At 42.3% G+C, this 26,279-nt stretch overlaps 1 protein-coding gene across 3 annotated transcripts in view; it reads left to right on the top strand.

Moving 5' to 3' along the window:
* klhl32 (kelch-like family member 32) overlaps window positions 1–26,279 on the top strand; it is a 276,189-nt gene that overhangs the window by 68,732 nt on the left and 181,178 nt on the right. For all 3 annotated transcript variants that reach the window (XM_048532017.2, XM_048532016.2, XM_048532018.1), the window contains one exon: window positions 14,269–14,376. In XM_048532017.2, the coding sequence (XP_048387974.1) occupies window positions 14,269–14,376 (108 nt within the window). The remainder of the gene's footprint in view (window positions 1–14,268; window positions 14,377–26,279) is intronic.

Raw genomic sequence — 26,279 nt, 5'->3', positions numbered from 1 at the left:
TGACTTGATAATTCCTAAATCAAATCACTGCTAAGATGTGTTGGTATAGAAAACTTGATGTCTGAAAAAGGTAATTATCACAAATTTCAACTAATCTGCTCCCCTTCCTCAATACAGTGTTCAGTCTGTTATGCGGACAATAAAGATGAAAAAACTTGCTGAATTCTTGTCTGCAGAAAAACACTGGGAATCATTTTTCAAAGAGTTATTTAAATGTCTTATACTGTACAATGTTGGCAATAATGTGCAGTCCTGGAGCTTGAACATTTCTATGAACCGTATTCAGAATGAGTATGCTGTCGGCAAGACTAACAATTATTGCATATACCTAGCTGCATCGTTCATCAACCATATTGAGCATGTTACCATTTAGTATCTGTGCTGATAGATGCTGTTGGCACCAAAAGTGAGTCAAGGACAATATCATAGCTCCATAATCTAATGTATATACAGTTTATATTAAACATTATTGCCTTTGAAAGATTTAATTTAGGGGAATAATCTAATGCAAAATTCAAATATCGACTATGAATAACTCCAACTTTGCTGTAGTTATTTCTTCTTCTGAGTTCCATGATTAAATTACTTCTGTGATTTTATTACCAGATATCCATCATCTTCTGTTTTCTATCCTTAAACTGTTTTGTGGCAAATGTTTGTTTATCTCCAAAATATAGCTTATTTTTCAAAATCTGCTGTGATATAGTCTAGTATATTGGAAAATCACAAAATTGCTGGAAGAATTAATTTGCTGGAGGGTTTAATATTCCAATAACTGGATTATTATTGCTTGGGTGTAAATTTTCAGAAGAAATATAACCATTTATATATTTTTCATAAAGATTGGAGACATGTATTATATGATTCCACCAAATGGGCAGCATGGTGGCTCATTGGTTAGCACTGCAGCCTCACAGTGCCACAGACCCAGGTTCAGTTCTATTCTTGGGCATCTGTCTGTGTGGAGTGTCCTCACATCTTCCCTTGACTGTATGGGTTTCCTCTGGGTGCTCCGGTTTTCTCCCACAGTTCAAAGATGTGCAGATTAGGTGGGTTATCCATGGGAAATGCAGGGTTACAACAATATCGTAAGGGGGGGGTGGATCTGGGTGGAATGCTATTCGGAGGATTGGTGTGGACTCAGTGGGCCAACTGGCCTGCTTCCACACTGTGGGGATTCTTTGATACAATCTTTGGCATTGTGGATATTTTCACTTAGGAAGCATCATGTTGATATTTCATTGTTAGCAAGAATAACGTTCAATGTGCATGTAAATGAAACAAGAAAATCTTAACTGTTGTGTAAAGAACATAATTGACTGATCTTGGCAGATTTGATCATTGTTTGAAGTGGTCTATATTCTTTATCTGTTTGCATATGATCGATACCATTGCTCATAACCACCATTATTGTGTTTCACTTTAGGAGAAAACATTGAAACATAATGTTCCTGTGCTCACTGAGTTTTGAAAGGAAAGGGATATGAGATTGTGAATACTTTGCAAGTATAGAGGAACAAAATGCCTTTTTATTTGAAGGCAAAGACTTAATAACTGTAGATTTGCAAGGGAACTGGATAATACCTGAGAAGGGTGCTCTGATTTCCGCCCACAGTCTAAACATGTGTGGGTAGGTGGTTTGGCCATGCTACGTTGCCCATAGTGTACAGGGATGTGCAGGGTCAGTGGATTAGTCCAGGGATACGATAAGGTGGGGTTTCTTCAGAGGGTCAGTGTGGACTTGATGGACTGAATGGCCTGCTTCCACTCTGTAGAATCATAAAACTCTATGGTAGGAAAAGAGAATGGTTTACAATGTCACCTGGCATGGTAATCAGAAGTTGAGTGGTCAAGAGTTTAATGAAAATCGGGTTGAGGAAGTACAAAGTGCATCTCGTGGATGATATGAGCTGGAGTGTGAGTATGGGGAAAGAATAGAGAGAAATTAAGGAAGATGCGAGATCAATTAGGAAACAAGGGGAGAAGTCTGGCTTTGAGGAAAGGGAATATTGTGGCACAGACAGCTGAACAGATGGTCCCAATCTATGCGCAGTTTTGGTCACTGTACTTTAAGGAATTTCTTGCATTGAAAGTGGTACAGTGAAGATTTATTTCATCGGTTTCTCAGATGAGAACGCAAACAGAGCCTCAGGACCAAAGGTGTTGTCCATTTAGGATTGAGGACAAAATCAATTTTTTCACTCAGAGTTGTGTATCTTTGGAACTGTAATTGAATTTCACATTGAGTATGATTGAGGCTGAGACTTCTGCTGTCCAAGAGAATGGAGGTGCAAGTGTAAAAGTGGTGAAGAGATTGAAGATGTGCCATGGCCTTGATCGATGTTGGAGCATGCTTTAGGGATTTGTGATCTCTTCCTGCTCCTATTTCTTCTATGCTTATCATTGAATTTGGCAGAGATCATCAGAACCCGGTAGGGCTTGATATGTTCTGGCTAGATTTAGCAATGATTGTCTGAACCACTTGTGTGCTACATAAAATTAAAGAAACAGAAGCAAAAGTTCTAGAAGAATGAGAGGTGAACATTTAGGATTCTTAAGGGGCTTAACAGCATAAATATTGAGAGCATGTTTCCCCTCATGGGATAGGTTGGACCAGAGGGCATAGTCTCAGAATAAAAAGGTACAATTTAAGATTGAGAAGAAGAGGAATTTCTTTTCTCAAAGTTGAGTTTTTGGAACTCCTTGTCACAGAGACCTGTGGGAGCAAAGTCCTTGGCTGACATGGATATTTGATCAACAGGGGCATGAAGGGTTACAGGGAAATGGCAGGAATATGGATTTGAGGAATATCTGATCAACCTGTGATCCTATTGAATGGTGGAATAGGTTTGAGAGTCCCAATGGCCTACTCCTGTTCTCATTTCTTATGGCCTTATGGAAACATGGAAGATACAGAGGGGATTTGACAGGGCGAATGTTGAAAGCATGCTTCCAGTTGTGGGAGAATCTAGAAAGTGGTTATAGATTGTAGTTTAAAAATAAGGGAGTGCCCATTTCAAACATGATTTTTTTTCTGAGGGTTGAGAATCTTTGAATTTCTTTTCTCAAAAGGCAGTGGATTTAGAATGTTTAAATATGTTTAGGCAGAGGTAGAAAGATTCTTGATTACCAAGAGGATGAAGGGCTATCTGCCTTATGCAGGAATGTAGAGTTGAGGTTAAAGATCAGATCAGCCATGAATCTTGTTGAATGTTGGAGCAGACTCAAAAAGCCAAATGGACTTCTCTTGTTCCTTTGTATGTTTGTACCTGGCAGTGTTTACCTGGAAGTCTCCATTTAGTTGTCCCCAAGATATCTCCACTAACTCCCCCAAGCTCCCAAGTTATCTTGACTTTCTCCATATTAAACACAGGAGAAATATTCTTTGAGGACCTTGCTCATCTCCTTCGGTTCCTCACATACATGACCACTTTTGATTTTGAGGCATCCTGTTCTCTCTCTAGTTATTCTTTTTCCTTTAGCATACTGAAAGAATCTCTTTGGATTCACCCTAATCTTCTCAGCCAAAGCTATCTCATGCCCCCTTTTTGCCTTCCCGATTTCCTCCTTCAGTAAACGCCTGTATCCCCTATATACCTCTAAGAATTCACCTGATGCCAGCTGCCTGTTACTGAGCTGTGCCTCCTTTTTTCTGGTCAGAGCATCAATATCTCTTGTCATGCAGGATTCCCTACTCCTGCCAAACTTGCCCTTCGGTCTCGCAGGAACATATAGACCCTGAACTCTAGCTACCACACTTTTAGCAGCCTCCCACTTGCCAGATGCCCTTTTGCCAGCAAACAAACTACTCTAACTCTGAAAGCTCCTGTCTAAGTCCATCAAAAATTGACTTGCCGCAATTTAGAACTTGAACCTGTGGGCCAGTTTTGCCCTCCTCCGTAACGATTTTAAAATTAATAGAACTAGGGTCACTGGTCACCAAAGTGCTTCCCTATTATCACCTCCACCATCTGTCCTGCCCTATTTCCCAAGAGTAGGTTGGGTTTTGCCCCTTCGCAAGTAGGGCCTTCAATATACTTCTTGAGGGAACTTTCTTGAACACATTTAACATGTTCCACCCCACCTACGCCCTTAACACTGTGGCAGTCTCAATCTATGTTAGGAAAATTAAAATTCCCCACTAGCCCTAAGAACTATATCTTACTGATTTGAACAAGTTCCGTGTTTTGGCCTCAACTGCTTTCTGTGGGCACGAATTCCACAGGCTCACCACTCTGGGTGAAGATATTACTCCCCTCTCCGTCCTAAATGGATTACCCTGGATCCTTGAACTTTGGCCCCAGTCATTGGAAACAGCCTTCCTCCATTTACCCTGTCTAGTGCTGTTATAATTATTAAATTCATCTGCGATTCCCCTTAATTCTTCTGAATATTTCTAGCATTTTGTTTTCTATTTATTTATGCATGGAATATGAGAAATATTTGTTTACAAAACCTGAAATTTTGCTTTTGCACAGCTATATCTGTATTTGCACTTCTTGGATGTAAAGCTATGAAGGGGAATATGGTGGTGTGAAAGTAAGGGCTGCACTTCCGCTACCAAAATGGGTAACTCAGATCTGGAAATTTTGCAACTCCGCCACCTACTATGATTTACAGGGCCCTATCTTAGACAGCTTTGGTTCTGGGAAGGTAAGGTCCAAGACTGGCCAGTTAGGTAAACATTGGTTCTCTGGAACTCGATGCCAGTTGTGATAAAAGTAATTAGGTTCCACCCTCTGTCCCTCCCCCACTGCATGCATTCACTCTACATAGTCACTCCATGCTAACTCAGTGACAAATCACCTAGTATCCAGCATTGACAGATCCTAGGAGCCATGTGGAGATGAAATAAACTTCTACAACTCAGAGAGCTATCACTTTAGACACTTCATAGTGAAAAAACTCACATTCATGAAGCTCATTGAAAGATTTTAATTCTTAAATGACAAATTTATTATAAAAACAAACAAATCTATTAATATTCCCACATCAGTAACAGCTAAATCTTTATTAGACTTAATTTGTACAACTGTTTACTATTTAGGGATTACTGACAATAACAGCCAGTTTTGTTCAACAGCTTCAGTCTAGAATAGTTACAAATATTCAAATCTTGGCACTTAATCAGACCATATCTGCCCTTCAAAAGCATTTATGAATTCCTGACTCCCACATTGCAGGTTAAGGCCCTTATAGTAATTAAAATGAGGGCTCTCTGAATTATATTCATGGAGAATACTTGGCCTATCAGTCTGTGCTGGCCAAAAAATTGGCCACCCAGCTTGATCTCACATCCCAGGTTTTACTCCTTATCCCTGTGCCTCGATACTTGAGGTGCATATCCAGGTGCCTCTTTAAAAGGAGTTGAGGTTTTCTGCCTCTGCTACCATTTTAGAGTGTAAATTTCCTCCAAATGAAAGTTTTTCTGCTGATTTCCCTCTAAACCTCCTATTAATCACATTAAATCTATGTCCTGAGTCACTGACTTCTCTGCTAACATAAATAGGCTATCTCTATCCACTGTGTCTGGGCCCCTCGTAATCTTGAATGTCTCAATCAGATTCCCGAGTACTGAGTTCAGTGGTCCTGCTCAGGTGAGAGTTTCATGATAAATGAATAACAGTCCACCCCTTTGGCCTCTCAGCTAAAGAAAAATAGATGCATCAGAAATGTGTTCTGAGTATAGTCTAGCATTTTTTAAAGGTCTGCAGTGTCAGGATGACACCATGAAAGGTCAGCTGTAAAAGTGTTACTGAAAGTAAGGACATCAAAGATGAAGGAGAGTGAGTCAGTAACTAACAACCACAATAATATCATAACAGTGAATGTCAATGATTAGATAACTGTGGATTTTAAAGTGCCAATGACAATGGCTTGAGACTGAGCCTTACTCAGCAGTGATTGCAGAAGGAAATTTGACAGAAAATAATAATGAGATGAAACTAGAGAGGAATACAAGGATTAGCTAGAGATGGTGTTTTTTGTGTTTGAACCTGTTGGGGTGGGAAGGTCAAGGTAATACTGAATATGAATTGGAAAATTTATATGAAGTGGTGAAAAGAAGGGCATTTTTACATTGAATGTGGAGGGAGAGAGTAAGATAAGTAAAGATGTATGTGGAGGGATTTGTCAGTGCAGATACTAAGGGAGGAAAGGAATGAGAAACTCGCATAGATTTTGGTTTGGTACCAAATACATAACCAAGTTTCAGAATTCACTTTTTTCTTTGAAAAATCAATCTTGTAAAATATTAACAACATCTAATTAGATTACCAAGCGCAATTAAAGTGTGCTGCAGATCCATGGCAACACAACATAAACAGTTAAGTATGTAGTCTTGCCTTGTTAATCCTGAGCTAATTTAGAAACAGACAGATGGTCAGAGCTTGGATAGATCACCTTTATCATGTAACAAAAACTCAGTTCAGCTCTTGTTCTCAGCTCAGTAAATGATTGAAAGGAGAAGTGGAATAGAAATTAAATGGGGGAATTAACTGATAACTGCATTACGCCCATGGGAATTTGAGGTAATCTGGAGTAAAAGGTAGAAGTGGCATAGTTGGATGAGAAAAATGGATAGGACCAGGAACACCAGTTATTGTACAGACAATCCTCACCACTGATGATGCTGTCTTACTATTGCCTACCATAGAGTAGGTTTGTTGCCACCGTCCCCTTTTGGGGAGCTATAGAGCCTACTTAGTTTGATCTGGTAGAGGAAAGCCACATGCAATTCTGAGGAGTTCTTGTGTTAAGCAGGAAAGAGTTTATTTCACATTTGCAATGAAATGCAAGTTACACTGCTATCTTAGACAAGGAGTGGAGTTTTCTCCTCCTCTGAATGACATGTACTAAAGTGAAAATGTTCAGAAAGTCTTGATGTCGACAGTTATCTTTACTTACCATGTCTTTTCCTGTTAATACTTGACTTTGATCAGATCAGCCCCTTAAACTTCTGAATTCTAAAGAAAACAGGCCTAATTTGTACAATCTCTCCACATAACTAACTCCATAAGCCCAGGTATCATTCTTGTAAACATATGATATTCTCCCTCAAAGGCCAATATATCCTTCCTAAGGTGTAGTGCTAGGGAAACTGGGGTGGGTGTGGGGGTGGCAAGTCAGTATTGCAGATTTGAGATGATAACCTGAAATGCTGAGGGGTCAAGAACTTTGAACTACTTGTAAGTGGGTCAGCAACTCCAAACAAACTTCCGTGCACATGCCACCACCTACCATGTGTAAGCACCAGGCCACCCACAAGTCAGACAGAACTGGGTGAGGTTCCAGTAGATGAGGGCTAGGTGCAGTGATCATTCATTGACTAATTGACATTGGCAGGGGCGGGGAGTGGGTGGGGTGGAAGGGTTAAGAGTTGCAGTGACTTAAAGGTTTGTAAGAGCAAAAGTGGTTAAGGACAGGTAAGCTGTGTGGCCTGAAGCTTGCACCATGATTTGGTAGTGGGATATGCAGTTGTATATGTGAGGAGGTCTCAGCTGTTCAACTTATGCGCTACGAGAGTCACCTGAAGGAGAATTCTGGACTGCAAACGCTGACCAAGTCCATAATTGGGGCTCAAAGATTGCGTAGACATCAGATGGCAGTACATACTGGAGTGGCAAATACTTTCAGTTGGAAAAGGAGGAGAATCTGGTGAGCGTTAGATGAGAGCAGAGCCACAGGTAGGTAGTTAGTGATACAGGTTTGGCATTATCATATGAGAAAACTCGCTATGTCTCATGGGAGAGAAACCTTCTAAGAAACTCTACCAAATGATACAGCCAAAATAGGGGAAGAGTTGGCCGTTAGGAAATCTCATTACAATTAGGTGAATCAATGTGGCTTTGTGAAAAAGAAATCATTTGAGAAATTTATCAACATTCTTTGAGAATATAACAAGGTGAGTAAGAGGAAACCAATAGATGTAAAAGATGAGAGCTGACCAAAAAATAATGTAGAAAATACTTAGCAGGTCTAGGAATAATATGAATTTGTCAACTTTGGCAGAATGAAGAGCAAATGAAAATCTTCAGGTAGAGATACAGAGTATTTTAGAATGCAGATGAATCTAGGAATCACAAACTGCATGTATTAACAGCAAGTAATGAAAGTGACAAATGAAATGTTGATCTGTGATGCAGGAAAGATAGCATTTTGAACAAGAAAAGTCTTGTTTCAACCATAGAGTGTTGGTGAGACCTTGGCTAGAGTACTGCATAAAAATTCGTATCCATACTCGAATTGGTAAAACTGGAATTGGAGACAGTACAAAGATGGTTCACTAGGGTGCGGCATGGAGAAAGGTTGTACAGGTATGGACTTCAGAAGAAATAAGAGGTCATTGTATGACTCAGGGAGCTTGACCGGTTAGATCCTAGAGTGGAATTTTCCCAGCCATGGTGTGGCAAGGAGGGACAATAATTGAGTAAATTAGTCTAGAAGGATGGTCACCCTTCCCACCAGTTCACCAGTTGAGTTCTGGATTAGAAGTCCATGTGGGCTTTCTAGACCCACCTTCAATTAAGGCCTTGTGTGGTCATGTAATGGCCACTAAAGGGCCTTAACTTACCTCCTCCCTCATTGCCTGCTGGGAAGGCAGATGAGAAAGGAGGCTAGTTGCCTCCCGAAGGAACTTGTGGAACCTAACTGCTGGTATGGGGAGCCTCTAATTTCCCTGATCTTGAGAAATTTGGAGCACAGTAACCAGGGAAAAAGGTCACCTCTGACAGTCAAGTCTCTGTTCCTGCCCTTAAACCTTCAGCATCTCTCTCTATGAAGCCCTTCCCCTTGCAACGAGGTGAAAATAATCAGTGGTGTTGGACTGTCACATCCTTTGTGGAGATCTCCTGTTTGTGCAGACCCAAATGTTATCTGTTCAAATGAGTGATGTCATGACATGGACAATTACTCAGTGATGTCACTCTGATTCCTAGGTATCCTGAATTCTGATAGTTTCCTTTAACCCCAGTGCTTGTGATATCTTTTGAGGGGTAGACTTTGGCATTTGATTTTGAAGTTGGAACACAATGAAATTACTTCAGCATTTTTATCCAGTAATCTACGCAATTCAGTTTTTAGTGTTGTTCTCAGATATCTGACTCTGGAGCTGGAGCTCCTTCCCCTACAGCATACGGAGTTCAATCTGGGCAAATGCGAGGTGATGCAAGGGCGAACCATACAGTAAATGGAAAAGTCCTAGGGAAAATTGATGAACAGAGAGATCTGGGTGTTCAGGTCCATTGTTCCCTGAAGGTGGCGACGCAGGTCAATAGGGTGGTCAAGAAGGCATATGGCATGCTTTCCTTCATCGGACGGGGTATTGAGTACAAGAGTTGGCATTGTCATCTTACAGTTGTATAAGAGTTTGGTTTGGCCACATTTGAGTACTGTGTACAGTTCTGGTCGCCACATTACCAAAAGGATGTGTACGCTTTGGAGGGGGTGCAGAGGAGGTTCACCAGGATGTTGCCTGGTATGGAGGGTGCTAGCTATGAAGAGAGGTTAAGTAGATTAGGATTATTTTCATTAGAAAGATGAAGATTGAGGGGGGAACCTGATTGAGGTCCACAAAATCATGAGGGGTATAGACAGGGTGGATAGCAAGAAGCATTCTCCCAGAGTGGGGGACTCAATTATTAGGGGTCATGAGTTCAAAGTGAGAGGAGGAAAGTTTAAGGGAGATATGCGTGGAACGTTCTTTATGCAGAGGGTGGTGGGTGCCTGGAACATATTACTAGCGGAGGTGGTAGACGCAGACACTTTAGCGTCTCTTAAGATGTATGTGGACAGGTACATGGATGGGCAGGGAGCAAATGGACACAGACCCCTAGAAAATAGATGACAGGTTAGACAGAGGATCTCAATCGGCGCAGGCTTGAAGGGCCGAAGGGCCTGTTTCTGTGCTGTAATTTTCTTTGTTTTTTGTTCTTGTTTAGCATTGTTCTGCATTTTTCCCCATCATGCTTTGTCTAAACTGAAAGGTGGTCACGCTTGTTAGATGAAACATCTTTCTCAGTGAGGGGGGTGGGGGGGGGGGAAGGGAGGTCTGCCTGCAAACTGGGATCTTGCTGTGCAGTAAGGCAGTCAGTGAACAGGACAGTGTGTCTCTGGCCATACTCCTTGGGGTGGGGTCTGGGATCCAGTGAGGGTGAGGAGGGATTTAGGTATTGCACATGGAGGAGATACAGTAGGGTATCTATACACAGTGGAGGCATCACAGAGGAATGAAGAAAGAGGGTGAAGCTATGCAGGACGTGAGTGAGAAAGACCAAAAGGGAGACAAGAGGAGAGGCTTTGAAAGAGAGGCAGAAACCCAAAGGGAGAAGAGAGAAAAAATGAAACAAAGAAAGACGAGTTGAATGTGAGAGACAGTGAAAGAATGAGAAAGAGACAGAGTGACAGGGAGACAGAGCGAGAGAAAACAGACAAAAGGAGAGACTTCGAGAGAAAGACAGAAACACAAAGTGAGAAAACAGAGAAAGAGAGACCAGAAGAGGAGAAGTCAGTGCGAGACAGCCAGGAGCTCAGGAAAGATAGAGTCTGAAGAGCCAATACTCATCAGGGTTGCTTCAGGAAGAGGGTGGTACAGGTCCAAAACTGGCATGGAGATTCCAGCACTACCCACAGACTCTCAGACACAACAGCCAGAATAACTCTGACACCCACCTCCTGGCTTCATTCACATGAAGAAGGGAAGTATGGCTGTCATGACCAATTTTATAAACCCCAGGTTATGTCATTCAAACACCTCTCTCCTCCCAAATCCCAGCTACCCAATCAGTTCCCAGCTGTCTGTACCTGGAACACACATCCTCCAGATACGGTGCAAACCAAGAAGCTTCTTTGTGCGGTTGGGGGGTGGGGGGTGGGGCGATGGGGGGGGTTGGTGTGAGGGGTGTGGGAGGAGGAGGGGCAGAGAAAGCAACAAAACAGAAGTTCAGTCCAATGATAATAAAGTGTGGAGCTGGATGAACACAGCAGGCCAAGCAGCACCTTAGGACCTCAAAAGCTGACGTTTTGGGCCTAGGGTCTAGGCCTGAAATGTCAGCTTTTGTGCTTCTGAGATGCTGCCTTGTAGAGCTGGATGAACACAGCAGGCCAAGCAGCATCTCAGAAGCACAAAAGCCGACATTTCAGGCCAAGACCCTAGGCCCAAAATGTCAGCTTTTGAGGTCCTAAGGTGCTGCTTGGCCTGCTGTGTTCATCCAGCTCCACACTTTATTATCTCAGATTCTCCAGCATCTGTAGTTCCCATTATCACTGATATAGTTCAGTCCAATGTCTCCTGGTTGTTCCTCCTTTGCACCCTGCTCCCCCCCCCCCCCCCCCCAAACTCTCTCACACTCACGCACTCACACAAATTGGCCCCAGGCCTAAAACCCCCACAGAGACTAAGCTGCAGTTTCAAAACCGGTATAAAACATTTTTATCCAGACAGGGGAACGGAACCTTCTGCAGCCAGAAACACACATTAATCCGTCAGGTGAGCACAGTATTTTCACAGACTGACACAAGGTGTGAGTGGGACTAGGTAACCATTAAACATAGGGCATTTACTTTTAATTAGTTTCTGAGAATGAGTAGATCCATTTCACAGATGAACATCAAGAGATTACATGGATCTGTTGCACAAGTGGAAGTTTGCTCATTGTACAAATAATCATGAGTTTATTAAACACACTCATCTCTTTCCTGTCAATAGAACAAGGGACAACACAGTACTGTACCACATTCCCATTGATATTTCATCAGTAAAAGCTGGGAATTATCTGACACAAACAGCATAGATTTGTGAGGGGTAGATTAGGCCTCACAAGCCTTATTGAATTCTTTGAAGAGGTCACCAAATACGTGGATGAAGGTAGAGTAGTGGATGTGGTATATGTGGATTTACCTGAGGCATTTGATAAGGTTCCCCATGGTAGGATCATGCAGAAAGTAGGGAGGCATGGGATAGGGAAAATGTGGCAGATTGGATTCAGAATAGGCTGACTCTGAGAAGACAAAGGGTGGTAGTGGATGGAAAATATTCAACACCGTGCTCAGTTACGAGTGGTGTACCACAAGGATCTGTCCTGGGTCCTCTTCCTACTTATGACTTTTGTAAATGATTTGGATGTAGAGTGGAAGGGTGGATTTGTAAGTTTGCAGACAATACAAAAGTGGGTCGAGTTGAGGATAGTGCGGAAGGCTGTTCTAGGTTACAAAGGGACATTGATAGGATGCAGAGTTGGGCTGAGAGGTGGAGATGGAGTTTAATCCTGAAAAGTGTGGGGAGATTCATTTTGGAACGACAAATTTTAAAGAAGAATGCAAGGTTAATGGAAAGATTCTTAGCAGTGTGGAGAAGCAGAGGGATCTTGGGTCATGTGCAAAGTTCCCTGAAAGCTGGTGGATTGAGTTGTTAAGAAGGCGTATAGTGTGTTGGCTTTCATTTAATAGAGGGATTGTGTTCAAGAGCCGTGAAGTTATGCTCCAGCTATACAAAATTCTGGCTCGACCACATCTGGAATATTGTGTCCAGTTCTGTTTGCCTCATTACAGGAAAGATATGGAAGAGTTCGGAAAGGTGCAGAGGAGATTTACCAGGATGTTGCCTGGAATAGAGGGAAGGCCATACAAGGGAGCAAAGGTTGAGAGAGCTAGGGCTCTTCTCTTTAGAATGACGAAGGATGAGAGGTGACTTGATAGAGGTGTATAAAATGATCAGAAGTATAGATAGAGTGAACAGCCAGAGACTCTTTCCTAGGTTGGAGGTAGCTATTATGAGGGCGCATAGTTTTAAAGCGAGTGGAGGTAGATATATGGGAGACGTCATAGGTAGGTTCTTTACTCTGAGTGGTGGGGGTGTGGAATGCATTGCTAGAGAGGATAGTGAAGTCGACCTCATTAGGGGCATTTAAACTGCTATTAGATAGGCATATGGATGATACTATAAGGTAGGGTTGGAGGTTAGATGGACCTTAGGATTAGGGTAAAAGTTCAGTGCAACATCGTGGGCCCAAGGGCCTGTACTATGCTATACAGTTCTATGTTCTGCTGGTTGAGCACATACTCCTGTCAAAGGAAGATGATTGTGGCTGTTGGAAGTCAATCTTCTGCTTTCCAGAACATCACTGCAAGAGCACTTCAGGGTAGTCACAACTATTTTCAACTACTACTTCAATGACCTTCGCTTCATCATTAGATCAGAAGTGGAAGATCTTTGCTGACGATTGAAAAATGCACAGTCTATGTACGACAGCAGCAGCTTATACATTGCAGTAATTCATTACCTCTCCTTCGACAACATCCTCCAAACCTGTGACCTCTGCTGTTTAGAAATACTTGAGAACATTACTAGCAGCAAGTTCACCTCAAAGTCACATAACCATCCTGACCTAGAATTATATTGCCATTTCTTCATTGTTGCTAGGTCTTAATTCCTGGAACTCCTTACCTAGCAAAGCTGTGGGTAACCCCATGATGAAGGAATGCAGTCATTCACGAAGGAAGCTCACTCCCACGATATCTTGGACAATTAGGAATTGTAAATAAATGCTAGCAAAATAAGTTTTTTTTTCTTCCTAAATTTGTACATGGGAATGTTTATCTTCTAACTGCTGGACGTACTGAGAAACAGGCATTAATTGCTGTATAGGACCCAGAAGCCTGGAACTCTCTCAATCAACTGATTGATTATGACTGGTTGTGTTTTCTCAACAGTAGTGTGTTGGTCAGTACCTAACATGCACCACCCTACCCTATCCAACTCCCAGACTTAGGAGCAAAAATGGGAATATTTCACCCCTCAAATGTTTTTTTGGGAGAATCTAGAGTCAGGGAAACAATTTGAAAATAAGGATGTTCTGATTATTGGGCCAAAACTGAGCAAAATTTCTTCTGAGGATCATTAGTTCATAAAGCTCTTAAGCAAGAGAACAGTCGTGGCTCAGACATTGAATACATTCAATCCTGAGATGGACACATTTTTGTTCCTTTGTATAAGGGAGTGACAACTGTGGGGAGGCGGGAGAAAAATGGAGAAAATACATCACTGTGGTCTTACTGAATGGCAGGACTACTTAAGGGACCAAATAGCCCACTTCACCTATTTCTTAATCTTGTTTTAAACACTGTCAGTAGTTTGTACACATAGTTCTTTGCAATATTTATTGAACAAATTTGAAGAATGTAAAATGTGCAAAGTGATAATAGAAGTTACAATACCTACCTGTACATTCTATGTAATTGACCCTTGATGATTTATTTTACTTTTGTTTTCAGGCCATGTTTAGCCTCTGTATGGTGGAGAGTGTAGCTGAAGAGGTGAGCCTACATGGAGTGACCAGCCTGGGTCTGAAACAAGCTCTCGATTTTGCATATACAGGCCAGGTACAGATTGTTTGCTTTAAGGATAAAATCATCATTATTCAGTTGACTCCTTGTTGGGAATTAGTTCATTTAAAACTAATAAATGGGAAGTTTGTAATAAGGAAACATACGTTTAGCTCAATTGGAATGGTGTTTCACAGGAAATTGTAACTCCTTGCTATGTTATGAGTATTTCCCTGAGCCAATTGTGTTCAAATAATGTATCAAACACTCATTGCAATGTGTGAGGAAATGAGCCATAACAATTTCAGACTCTGAGTTTCACTCGCTTTCCATAATCTGTAGTTTGCATTCACTGGTTAAAATAATTCTTTCAGATGATGAAAGGATTTTTAAAAAAAAACAAAAAGAAAGCTGCAAATTCTCAGGTCTGAAAGCGTCTGTGGAGAGATAAAGAGAGTTAATGTCCAATATGGTGAGTGCATGTTTATGACAATATTGCATGAAATGGAATATAAATGTGAATTAAGAACGTGACTATGAAGTGGAGGTGAAGAGGTGTTTGGTGATGACATACAGGAGGTGGCAAAATGGCAAGGTTGCAATGACAACGAACTAGGAGAAAGTATCTCTGTTGTGTTTCTGATCATGTAATTTCCAAGTTTTCCCTTTTGCTAAACAAAGAATTTTTCCTCACTGAGGCTGAGATGTCCTCAACTATAACTGACTCATTGTTCCACACTTCTGCCATCACCCTTCTCTCCAAAAACAGTGCCAAGTTTCCTTTTGTCTTCCCTTTTCGCCTCACTGGCATCTACATTGAGGATCGTCCACCACCATTTCTGCCATTTCCAGCATGATGCCAACACAAAATACCTCTTCTCAACTCCTCCGCTTTTGGCACTCTAAAGGGTCTTACAACATCTTAATGCTGCTCAGTCACCTTCAACACTTCATTGCCTTCTCACAGCTCCTTTCTGTTCCATTATAGGAGATATAACTTCTTTTCCACCTTTTGTCTTCTCTGTTCAAGGACCCAACAGCCATTTCAGTTAAGGGAGTGATTTACTTTTTTTTTGTAATTTGGTATACTGAATACACTTAATGCAGTCACCTCTACATTGTCGTGTTCACTAATATACTTAATAAAAGGAAATCTGCCATCCTCACCTGGTTTCAATACCAAAATTGGGAGAGCTGTCTCTCAGACTAGTCATGCATCGATCTGACATAATCAAACTGATAGTTTCATGCAATATTCAAGACATTGCCATTACCGTCCCTGGATATGTCCTGTCCCACTGGCAGGACATACCCTGCTGAAGTGGTGGAACAGCAGTATACAATCAGGAGAGAGTTGCTCTGAGTATCCTCAGCATTGACTCCAGACCCCACAAAGTCTCATGACACAAGTTTAAACAAAGGCAAAGGAAACCTCCGGTTGAATACCACAACCGTCCTCCCTTGGTTGATAAATCCGTACTCTCCTGTGTTGAACAACACTTGGGAGGAAGCATAAAGAGTGTCAAGGATATACAAGATGTACTCTGGATGGGGGTTTCAATGTCCATCACCAAGCATGGATCAGTGGCCCCACTACTGGTAGAGTTGGTTGGGCCCTAAAGGTTACAGCTGCTAAATTGGGTATTCAGCTGGTGTGGGAACCAGCAAAAGGGTTAACATGCTTGACCTCATTCTCATCAATCTGTCTGCTGCAGGTGCATCTGTCCATGACCGTATCCGGAAGAGTGATCATTGTACACAATCTGCAATATTGTGACCTGGCGCATCTCTCTCTCTCTCTCTCTCTGTCTCTCTGTCTCTCTGTCTCTCTGTCTCTCTGTCTGTCTGTCTCTCTGTCTGTCTGTCTCTCTGTCTGTCTCTCTGTCTGTCTCTCTGTCTGTCTCTCTGTCTGTCTGTCTCTCTGTCTCTCTGTCTGTCTCTCTGTCTGTCTCTCTGTCTGTCTCTCTGTCTGTCTCTCTGTCTGTCTCGCTCTTTCGCTCTTTCGCTCTCTCTCTGTCTCTCTCGCTCTCTCTCTCTCGCTCTCTCCCATTACCATCAAGCCAGGGAAACAACCCTGGCTCAATGGAGAGTGGAGAAGGGCATGCCAGGAGCAGCACCAGCATGCCTAAAAAAGTGTCAACTTGGTGAAGCTATCTAACTAAGAACAAAGATCCCAAAAAACAGTATGACAAGAAAAGGCCCTTTAGCTCTCCAAGCCTTTGCTTACACAGTTTGCCCTTCCATACTAAAACTGTATTCACTTCCAGAGTCCGTATCCTGCTATTCCCATCCTATTTACGTATTCATCCAGGTGTTTCTTGAATGCTGCTATTATCTGCTTCCACCACCACCACCGGAAGCACATTTCAGACAATCGACACCCTTTGTGTGACAAACACAGCCCACACATCTCTTAAGTTGCACACCCCCTGCATTTTGAACCTGTATCCCCTAGTAATTAAACCCTCCACCCTAGAAAAGAACCTCATATTTTCCACACTATCCATGCCATTCACAATCTTTTAAACTTCTAATAGTTTGCTGTCAATCTCCTGTGTTCCAATGAAAACAAACCCAGTCTATCCAACCTTTCTTCATAGCTAAAATCCCCCATAACAGGCAACATCCTGATAAACCTCTTCTGTGCCCTGTCCAAAGCTTTTACATTCTTCTGGTAGTGTGTGGTGACCAGAACTATACACAATATTCTGGGTGTGGCCTAACTAAAAGTTCTATAAAGTTGCAGCATAACTTGCCTGTTTTTACACTCTGTGCCCTTTCCAATGAAGGCAAGCATGCCATTAGCCTTTTTTTTTAAACTGCCTTCTCTACCAGCACTGCCACTTGCAGTGATCTGTGGACTTGTACACCCAGATCCCTCTGCATGTTAACAATCCAAAGGGTTCTGTCATTCACTGTATAATTTCCATCTGTACTTGACCTTCGAAAATGCATCACCTCATGTTTACCAGATTAAACTCCATTTGCCATTTTTCTGCCCATGGCTCCAACTGATCTATGTCCTGCTGTATCCTCCGATAACCTTCCTCACTATCAGCAATTCCAATCGTTGTATCATCTGCAAATTTACTAGTTGGCCCAGCCACATTTTCTTCCAAATCAATTAATTTATGTAGACCATGAAGTGCAGAGGTTGCAGCACTGATCCCTGTAGAGCACCACTAGTCACATACCTCCATTCCAAAAAGCATATTTCCACAGTTACCCTCTGTCTTCTATGACTAAGTCAGTCCTGTATCCATCTTGCGAGCTCACCCTTGATACCATGTGATGTTAACAGTTGTACCAGTTTGCCAAGTTGGACCTTGTCAAATGTTTTACTGAAGTCCATGTAGACAACATCAACTGCTTTTCGTTCAACCATCTTGATCAAGTATTTTGAGATGGTGACGAAGTTAGCATGGCACAACCGCGTTCCTCCCCCTCCCCCACATACAAAACCATGCTGTCTATTGCTCATCAGTTCATTTGCTTCTAATTGCATATAGATCTTGTCCCTGAGAATCGTTTCCAATAATTTCCCCATCACTAATGTGAGACTCACAGGCCTGTAATTTCCTGGATTATCCCTGTACCCTTCTTAACAACATTGGCTATTCCCCAGTCCTCTGGAACCTCCGCTGTGGTCAAAGAGGGTACAATGCTCCAGCAATTTGTTTTCTTGCCTTCCATAATATTCTGGGATAGATCTGATCAGGACCCAGGAACTTAGCTACCTCAATACTTTTAATGACTCACAACACTTCTTTCTTTTCAATAGCAATTTGGCTTAGAAATTTGACACTCCCGTCTGAGATTATCCTCTTGCAATTCCTTCTCTTTGGTGAATAGTGACAAAGCTTAGAACCTCACCTATCTTTTCTGGCTCACATATAGATTCTGTCATTTGTCCTTGAGTGGGCTAACCCTTTCCTTGGCTGCCCTCTTGCTTTTTATATATGTATAAGAAGCCTCAAGTTTGCTAACAACTTCTCATGACCCATTTTAGCCCTTTTAATTCCTTGTTAAAGTTCTTTCCTACTTTCGTTTATATACTTCAAGGGCTTCTTCAGGTCCCATCCTCCCAGCCCTTGCGTATGCTTGCTTTTTCTTTTTGACGAAAGTCATAACATCCCTGATTGACCAAGGTTCATGCAACTTGCCATACTTATCCTTCATTCTCACAGGAACGTGCCACTCCTGAATGCTTATCAGCTGCCATTTGAAATACTCTGTCCAATGTGGATTTACCATCAAACAGCTGCCTCCAATCAAAATTCTCCAGCTCCTGCTTAATGCTGTGTACTTTGCCTCCCCCACACCCAAAATAAAACCTTCACCCAAACACAGCTATTATCCCTTTCTCTGACTATCTTAAAATTTATGGTATTGTGATCACTACTCCCAAAATGCTTCCCCATTTAAACTTCACTCACCTGGCTGGGTTCATTTCCCAAAACCAGGTCCAGTGTAACCCCTTCAGAGATAGTAAGAACTGTCAATGTTGGAGTCAGAGACAATATAGTGTGGAGCTGGAGGAACACAGCAGGCCAGGCAGCAGAGGAGCAGGAAAGCTAATTTTTTGGGTCGGGACCCTTCTTCGGAAGTGGGTCCTGACCCGAACCGTCAACTTTCCTGCTCCTCTGATGATGCCTGGCCTGCTGTGTTCCTCCAGCTCCACACTGTGATAATCAGTATAACACCTTCTCTGGTTATACTGTTTAAATATTGTCAAGAAACCCTCCTGAATGGTCCTTAAAAATTTTGCCCCAACCAAACCCTTAGCACGAGCCCATCCAACATAGGGGAAGTTAAAATCATCCACCACAACAACACTGATGTTTTACAACTTTCCAAAATCTGTCTGCATATTCTGTCCTCTATTTCCCACTAGCAGTTGGGAGGCCTATAGTATACCCCCAGCACTGTGATTTCACCTTTCCTTTTCCTGAGTTCTACCCATATTGCCTGCTGCATGAGTCCTCTGATGTATCCTCCCTCAGTACAGATGAGATACTCCTTTATCAGTAATACAACTCCAGCATCCCTTTCACATCCCCTTCTATCACACCTGAAACATCTCATTTCTGGGATGTTCAGATGCCAGCCCTGTCCCTCTTTCAGCCAAATCCCCATGATCGCAATAATGCCATAGTTCCAAGTTTTAACCAAAGGTCTAAGTTCATCGACCTTGCCTATGGTACTTCTTACATTGAAACACATGCATTTCAAACCACCTCCACTGCCTTTTTCAGCAGCACTTCCTGCCTGTTCTTGTTCTTTAGTTATGTTTGCCTTGGTTTCTACTTCTCCCTCATTTTCTGGATTTACTGCCCTACTCCTCTGGTTCCCATCCCCCTGCCACACCAGTTGAATCCCTCATCAATCACTCCCCCAAGTATCCCCGCCGAGGCCATCAGTCTTGGTCCTGCCCAGTTGAAACCCATCCAGTTTGTATAGGTCCAACCTCCCCTGGTCCCAATACTCCATAAATTTGCAACCCTCCCTCTCTCACACCATCTTTTCAGCTATGTGTTCATCCTGTATATCTTGCTGTTTCTACTCTGACTAGCTCATGGCACTGGTAGTAGTCCTACCTTTTGGGGTCCTACATTTTCAGCTTTCCTTCTAGTTCTCCATATTCTGCTTTTAGTACTATTTGCATGCCAAATGGCATATGCAGCAACTGATAGAGAGAGCTACGTGATTCCATAATCAATGGATCAGATTTAAGCTCTGTAGCCTGGCCTTGTCCGTCATGAATGCTGGTGGACAATTAAGGAGGCGGCTCAACACTATATCCTCAATGATGGAAGATCCCAGACATAAGTGCAAAAGATAAATCTGAAACATTTACAGCAGTCTTCAGCCAGATATGCCGAATGGATGATTAATCTTATCCTCCTCCTGGTGGTCCTCTGTATCACAGATACCAGTCTTGAGCCAATTCAATTCACTCCATGTGATATCAAGAAATACTGGAGACACCGGATGCTATAAAGGCTCCGGGCTCTGATTATATTCCAGCAATAGTAATGAAGACTTGTCCTCCAGAACTTGCCGCTCCCCTAGCCAAGATCTTCCCGTATAGCTACAATGCTGGCATCTACTTGACAATATGGAAAATTGCCTATGCATGTCCTGTACACACAAAGCTGGACAAATCCAACCTAGCCAATTACTGTCTCATCAGTCTGCTCTCAAACATCAGAAAACTGATGGAAGGTGTCATCAACAGTGCTGTAAAGCAGAACTTACTCAGCAATGACCTGCTCAGTGATGTCCAATTTGTATTCTGCCAGGGCCACTCAGCTCCTGACACCCTTACAGCCTTGTTTCATAAGTGGACAAAAGTGCTGAATTCCAATAGTGAGGTGAGAGCGACAGCCCTTGACGCCAAGGTTGCGTTCAAACGAGTGAGGCATTAAGGAGCCATAGCAAACATGGAATCAATGGGATTCGAGGGGGAAAACTGGCCACTAGTTGAAAGATGGCTGAAGGTCAGTCATTCTAGCTCCAGGACATCTCCACAAGAGTTCCTCAGGGTAGTGTCCTAAGCCCAACCATCTTCAATTACTTCATCAATGATCTTCCTCCATCATACGGTCAGAAGAGGGGATGTTCGATGATGATTGCACAATGTTACACATTATTTGTGACTCCTGAGATCTTGAAGCAGCCCGTTGTTTAAATATGACAAATTTTGGCAAAATCCAGATTTGGGCTGACAGGTGACATTCATGCCCCACAATGTCAAACTCCAACAAGAGACAATCTAACCTCTGTCCTTGACATTCACTGATGTTACCATTATTGGATCCACCTTTATCAACATCCTTGTGGTTACCATTGACCAGAAATTCAACAGGACTTGCCACATAAACATAGTGGCTACGGGGGTCGGCTGGAGGCTAGTGGTATAGACCAGACCAAACCCCTCAAAATATTTTAAGAAGATAGCCTAGACCCCAACATTCTCTTATTTTTACAGCAAGTGAAAAGCATTCTGGATGCGATTCAATTGGTCAAACCATCAGGCTTGAAGCAAAACATGCTTTATTGTTATATTACCATCAAAATGCAGACAAAAAAAAATCTTTTTAAAAAAAAACTAGCTTAACTGTAACTCTATCGAAATAATTAACAAGATAATGTGTTAATTACTGATTAGCTGTTCCAAAATAGTAACCTCCCAAAACGTATGTTTGGAAAAGGGCAAATTCAGTAAAATAGATGGTCTTAGATGCAGTTCCACAGTTGAGGAGGAAAGAACATCAAGAGAAAGCTCTGGCAGAGAGAGAGAGAACTCGAGCATTTTGCTGTGGCAAGGGGGCATGCAAAGCAGCTTCCAAGTCTCAACAATTAATGAAAGTTAAACTAAAATCCTAGTTCTGTGGGAGCTTGACCGTATATGGTCATACTGCTTCTATTGCTCCAACTTTTTAAAAAAAAATCCCAAGGTCTCAAAAGCTGTTGACTTTGTTCCCATGGAATAGACTGCTTTACATCTCTGCCTCAAACTCTGTCCATTTAAAAGAAAGGGCAAAATACACCTCTTATAGTCATAGTCTCATCACACTAGAAATACAGTGGTAGATAATTCATCTCTTGATTCCCACAGCCAGTCTATTATCTACAAGGCCCAAATCAGGATTGTGGTGGAATTCCTTCCCTCGGGGCATTGCAGTGAATCCTCGGCATGTGGACTGCAGCAGTGGAAGAAGGCAGCTCATGGTTGTCCTAGAGAAGGTGACAATGGATGACCAATAAATGCTGACCTGGCCAGTGTTGCCCTTGTCCCATGAGTGAATTTTAAAAAAAAAACAACATATTTGGCTTTCACACAAAACATGTCTACTCAATGCACAAGCATGGTTCAGGCTTCTGGACTCTTGTCATTTTAGGTCATCACTTAGCTGTCATGGCCGCAGTTTTGTCCTTGCCCTGCTGCAGCTCCCGTTAAGTTCAGTCTAAGTTCTATCTTCATTTATGCACTGTACAACTACTAAATTCCAGATAAGCTCAACGGTCTCGGATCCTGAGCTTGGTCTTGTTTATTGATTTTTTTTTTTAGATTTATTTTTTGGCCATGTTCCAATCTTAAATTTTTATCGTGTTTTTGCTTTTGGACAGAGCTGTTCATTATCAAGTCATTGATTCTCATGCTTTGGGCTCAACTTTACCCAAGGCAGCTAAATGTCAATTTAGGGGAATTTTCTGTAGTTTTTCCTTTATGAGCTTTAATGTGTTATTGCAGACAATTCTTTGCTGCTTACCTCATCATGGATGCACAATGCTCCACAGCACAGTGCTCACTATCATGTTCACCAGTGGTTGTAGTACCTACCACTCTTGGACCTTCTGAGACTCTCAATGCCAAATTTGACACCCAACTGTGCACCAGGTCAATCATTACCAGCGATGAATATGCCTCCACGCTATACGCCTTGAGAGAGAAATGACAAAGAACAGTTTCTGAGCACCCACTGGTAGTACTAGACATATTTCTTTGCAATATTAGTTGCAGTGACAATGGCATTTAAAAGAAGCAAACTAAACAGACTACCCATACCATTGTTGAAACCTTGTCGAAGGGAGTGCTATGCTTTCCCTATTCCAGCATTGCATAATATATTTTCATTGTTCAATGTGGAAGCATCATGTGCTGGAAAGCCTTCAAACAGTTGAACATGATACTTGTATTCAACAACAGCAAAAGCAAAGTGAAAACAAACTGAAAATATTTGCATTCACTTTTGGGAACAAATAGGGACTGCTTGTTTTTTTATTGAGTAACAACAAACTTACAGTCCGTGAATGATTAGTGTACCCAGAAAGGCTGCAGGGAATAGCCAGAGAACTAGAGACTGGTGAGCTTAATGTAAGTGGTGGAGGGGAGTAAGGTAGGTGGAGAGGATTCTGATATACAGGAGATACATGCATTTTAAAAGGCAAAGACTGATTAGGGATAGTCAGCAAGGCTTTGTGCATGGGAAATTGTGTCTCACTGACTTGATTGAATTTTTTGAAGAGGTGACAGAGATGATTGATGAAGGCAGACCAGCAGGTCTTGTCTGCATGGATTTTAGCAAGGCCTTCTACAATGTACCACATGTTAGACTCGTTAGTAAGGTTAGATCATATGAGATCGAGGATGAGCTAGTCAATTGGATGCAAAATTGGCCTGATGGTTGGAGACAGAGGGTGATGGTAGAGGATTGTTGCTCAGACTGGATGCCTGTGACTAGCTTGTGACTAACAGTGTGCCCCAAGTATTGGTGCTGTGTCCGTTTTTGCTTGTCATCTTGGCTGAGAATATAAGAGGCATGGTTAGGAAGTTTGCAGACGACACTAAAATTGGTGTTTATAATGGACAGTGAAGGAGGTTTATCTATGAGTACAATGGGATCTTGATCAACTAGGCCAACGGGCTAAGGAATGGCAGATCGAGCTTAATTCAGATAAATGTGAGGTGTTGCATTTTGGTAAGGCAAATCAGGGCAGGACTCACAATTAATTGCAAAGTTTGAGAGTGTATTGTCAAACAGACTTAGGGGTGCAAGTACATAGTTTTTTGTAAGAGATGTTACAGGTAGACAGACTGGTGAAGAAGGCTTTAGCACATTTGCTGTCATCATTCAGACAATTGACTATAGGAGTTAGAATATCATGTTATGCACAAGACATTATTAAGGCCACATATGGAGTATTGTACAATTCTGGTTGTCTTTTCTCAAACCTTTCCTGTACATGTACCTGTTGAGATGTCTTTCAAATATTATAATTATTCTAGCCTTTACCAATTCCTCTGGCATCTCATTCCATATACACACCAGCCTCTGTGTGAAAAAGTTGCCCCTCAGTCCCCTTTTAAATCTTTTCCCTCTCACTAGCTACCTATGCCGTCAAGTTCTGGACTCCCCTACTGTGGGGAAAATACCTTGCCTATTCACCTTATCTTTGCCCTTCATGATTTTTATAAACTTCTATAAAGGTCATCCCTCACTCTCCTGAGCTCCAGGGGAAACAAGTCCCACCCTCTCCTTATAACTCAAACTTTACAGTTGTTCACTCTGCCCAGTTCAGGTATGGCTGCAGTCCTTTAGTATTTTCATTGAGTGTTTGCAATTCAATTGAGGATAGATGGTAACAGATCAAGCTTGACAGCGTAACAGGCTCAACATGGTAAACAAAGACCCCTACAACCCTTTGTTTCTTTCTCCTTTACATTTCCTGCTGAATCCTGTCAGTAATGTGTTCCCACCCATCTCTTTCATTTACAACTTAATCTCCCCATTGAGCCCCATGCCTACAACTTAGCCATGCTACTCACCATTCTTCACTGTTGCCCAGGTGGTCGTCTGTCAAACACCTTTTGCCCCTGTGCCCTCATCCTCCAATGCAATGTTATCTCCTACCCTTATGTTGAGTTGCCTCCTTTTACAATATCCCCTTATCCTTTCCAGCACACTATCTCCAATTGCCAGAATCAAGATCCCCAACTTTCCTGCTACACCAGTGGTCCCTGATAACCACTTGATTTGGTAAGCATTACCCAGAATTGACCATGGCTCATCTTCTGACCAACTTGCAAGAACAGGCCCAATGATTGGCCAGATCTTTGGCTGATGTCTGTACAGTTCCCCAAATGACTGACCACTGATCCCCAAAATAGACCTGCAGGCCTAATCAGGGATCACAGCCCTGACAGCCTAAAGTGGCTGTCTTACTGTAACTAAGACTGGGATTGGATGCTGTCCCAACTGACTGTTGTGACACCCTTTGACTGACAGCAGTCTCACTAACCTTGACTGAGGACTGCTTCCTCTGGATTTTGAGACACCAGCCATTTGGTTAAAGCATTTCTGAAGAAGGGTCCTGAACCAAAACATCAACTTTCGTGCTCCTCTGTTGCCTGGCCTGCTGTGTTCTTCCAGCTCCACACTGTTTCATCTCTGACTCCAGTATCTGCAGTTCTTACTATCGCCGGTTGAAGCATATTCCGTGTTTGCTGCTGGCAGATGCTGTCGGTATGGCATTGACATAGCATGGCACCAGACAGCGACATGGCCACTACCTTGAATGATGCTAATCATGACTGGTTTTATTTGGGCTAAAGGTCAAGTCAACGTGGAAGTTCTACAAGCCTCTAAGTTCTGAATAAGGGAGCAAAGTGTAAAAAAGGCAGCAGAGATACTGAGAGCATCCAAGTGGACATGAAATGATTGAGCATGAGGCAAACAAAAACCCTGAGGATACCCTGTCTAATGATTGAGTTGGTTGGCTATCCCTGCATGTCAAGTGACCTAGAGCAGCTTTAAAATGGAACATGTCAGTGAGCTTCAAAGAACAGATTTGAAGCGAAGAACTGTGCTCTTAGTGAGTTAGAGATGTGTCATGATGATGTGGCAAGGCCAGTGCATGCCTGATGACAGTATCCATTGGGGCTGAGCAGCTAGTTAATAACCACAGAATGTACACAGATGTTGGAGGCTGCAGTCCAAATGGAGGCTCGAGGAATCCTTCAGTGAACTGGAGCCATTAGATATCCGCACTGTCATGTCTGAGATTGTTGCCATTTAGTTTCTGTGGGAAGGGAGAATAAGAGATTGTGCATAAATGAGATGGGTTTAAGGACTAATGAATGCAAATGCGTATTAATAGGCTTCAAGAGAGTTTACAGGCAAAATTCTCATCTTATGGTTCAAACCTTCGATGAAATATCTAACTGTTTTTGCTCTGAGAATTTTGTTTATCCAATCTTGTTATATTTTCCCAACTGACTCTCCCTCACTGACGTTGTCCAGGTGTGAGAAAGGTCGGCCTTTTTTTGGTGTGCTACAGCTATTTCTCAACCTATGCTTTTTGTTCCGTAATAGCTTGTCATTTAATGTCTGCTACCATCAACCCTGTCCCAGACCTCCCTTTTGTTGTTCCTCCCCCCTCTGCTTTCAACCAAC

This window comes from Stegostoma tigrinum, chromosome 4, assembly GCF_030684315.1.
Source record: "Stegostoma tigrinum isolate sSteTig4 chromosome 4, sSteTig4.hap1, whole genome shotgun sequence".
In the NCBI taxonomy this organism is placed as follows: domain Eukaryota; kingdom Metazoa; phylum Chordata; class Chondrichthyes; order Orectolobiformes; family Stegostomatidae; genus Stegostoma; species Stegostoma tigrinum.
The sequence above is the reverse complement of the archived record's forward strand: the minus strand, read 5'-3'. Positions and strand labels throughout refer to the sequence as shown.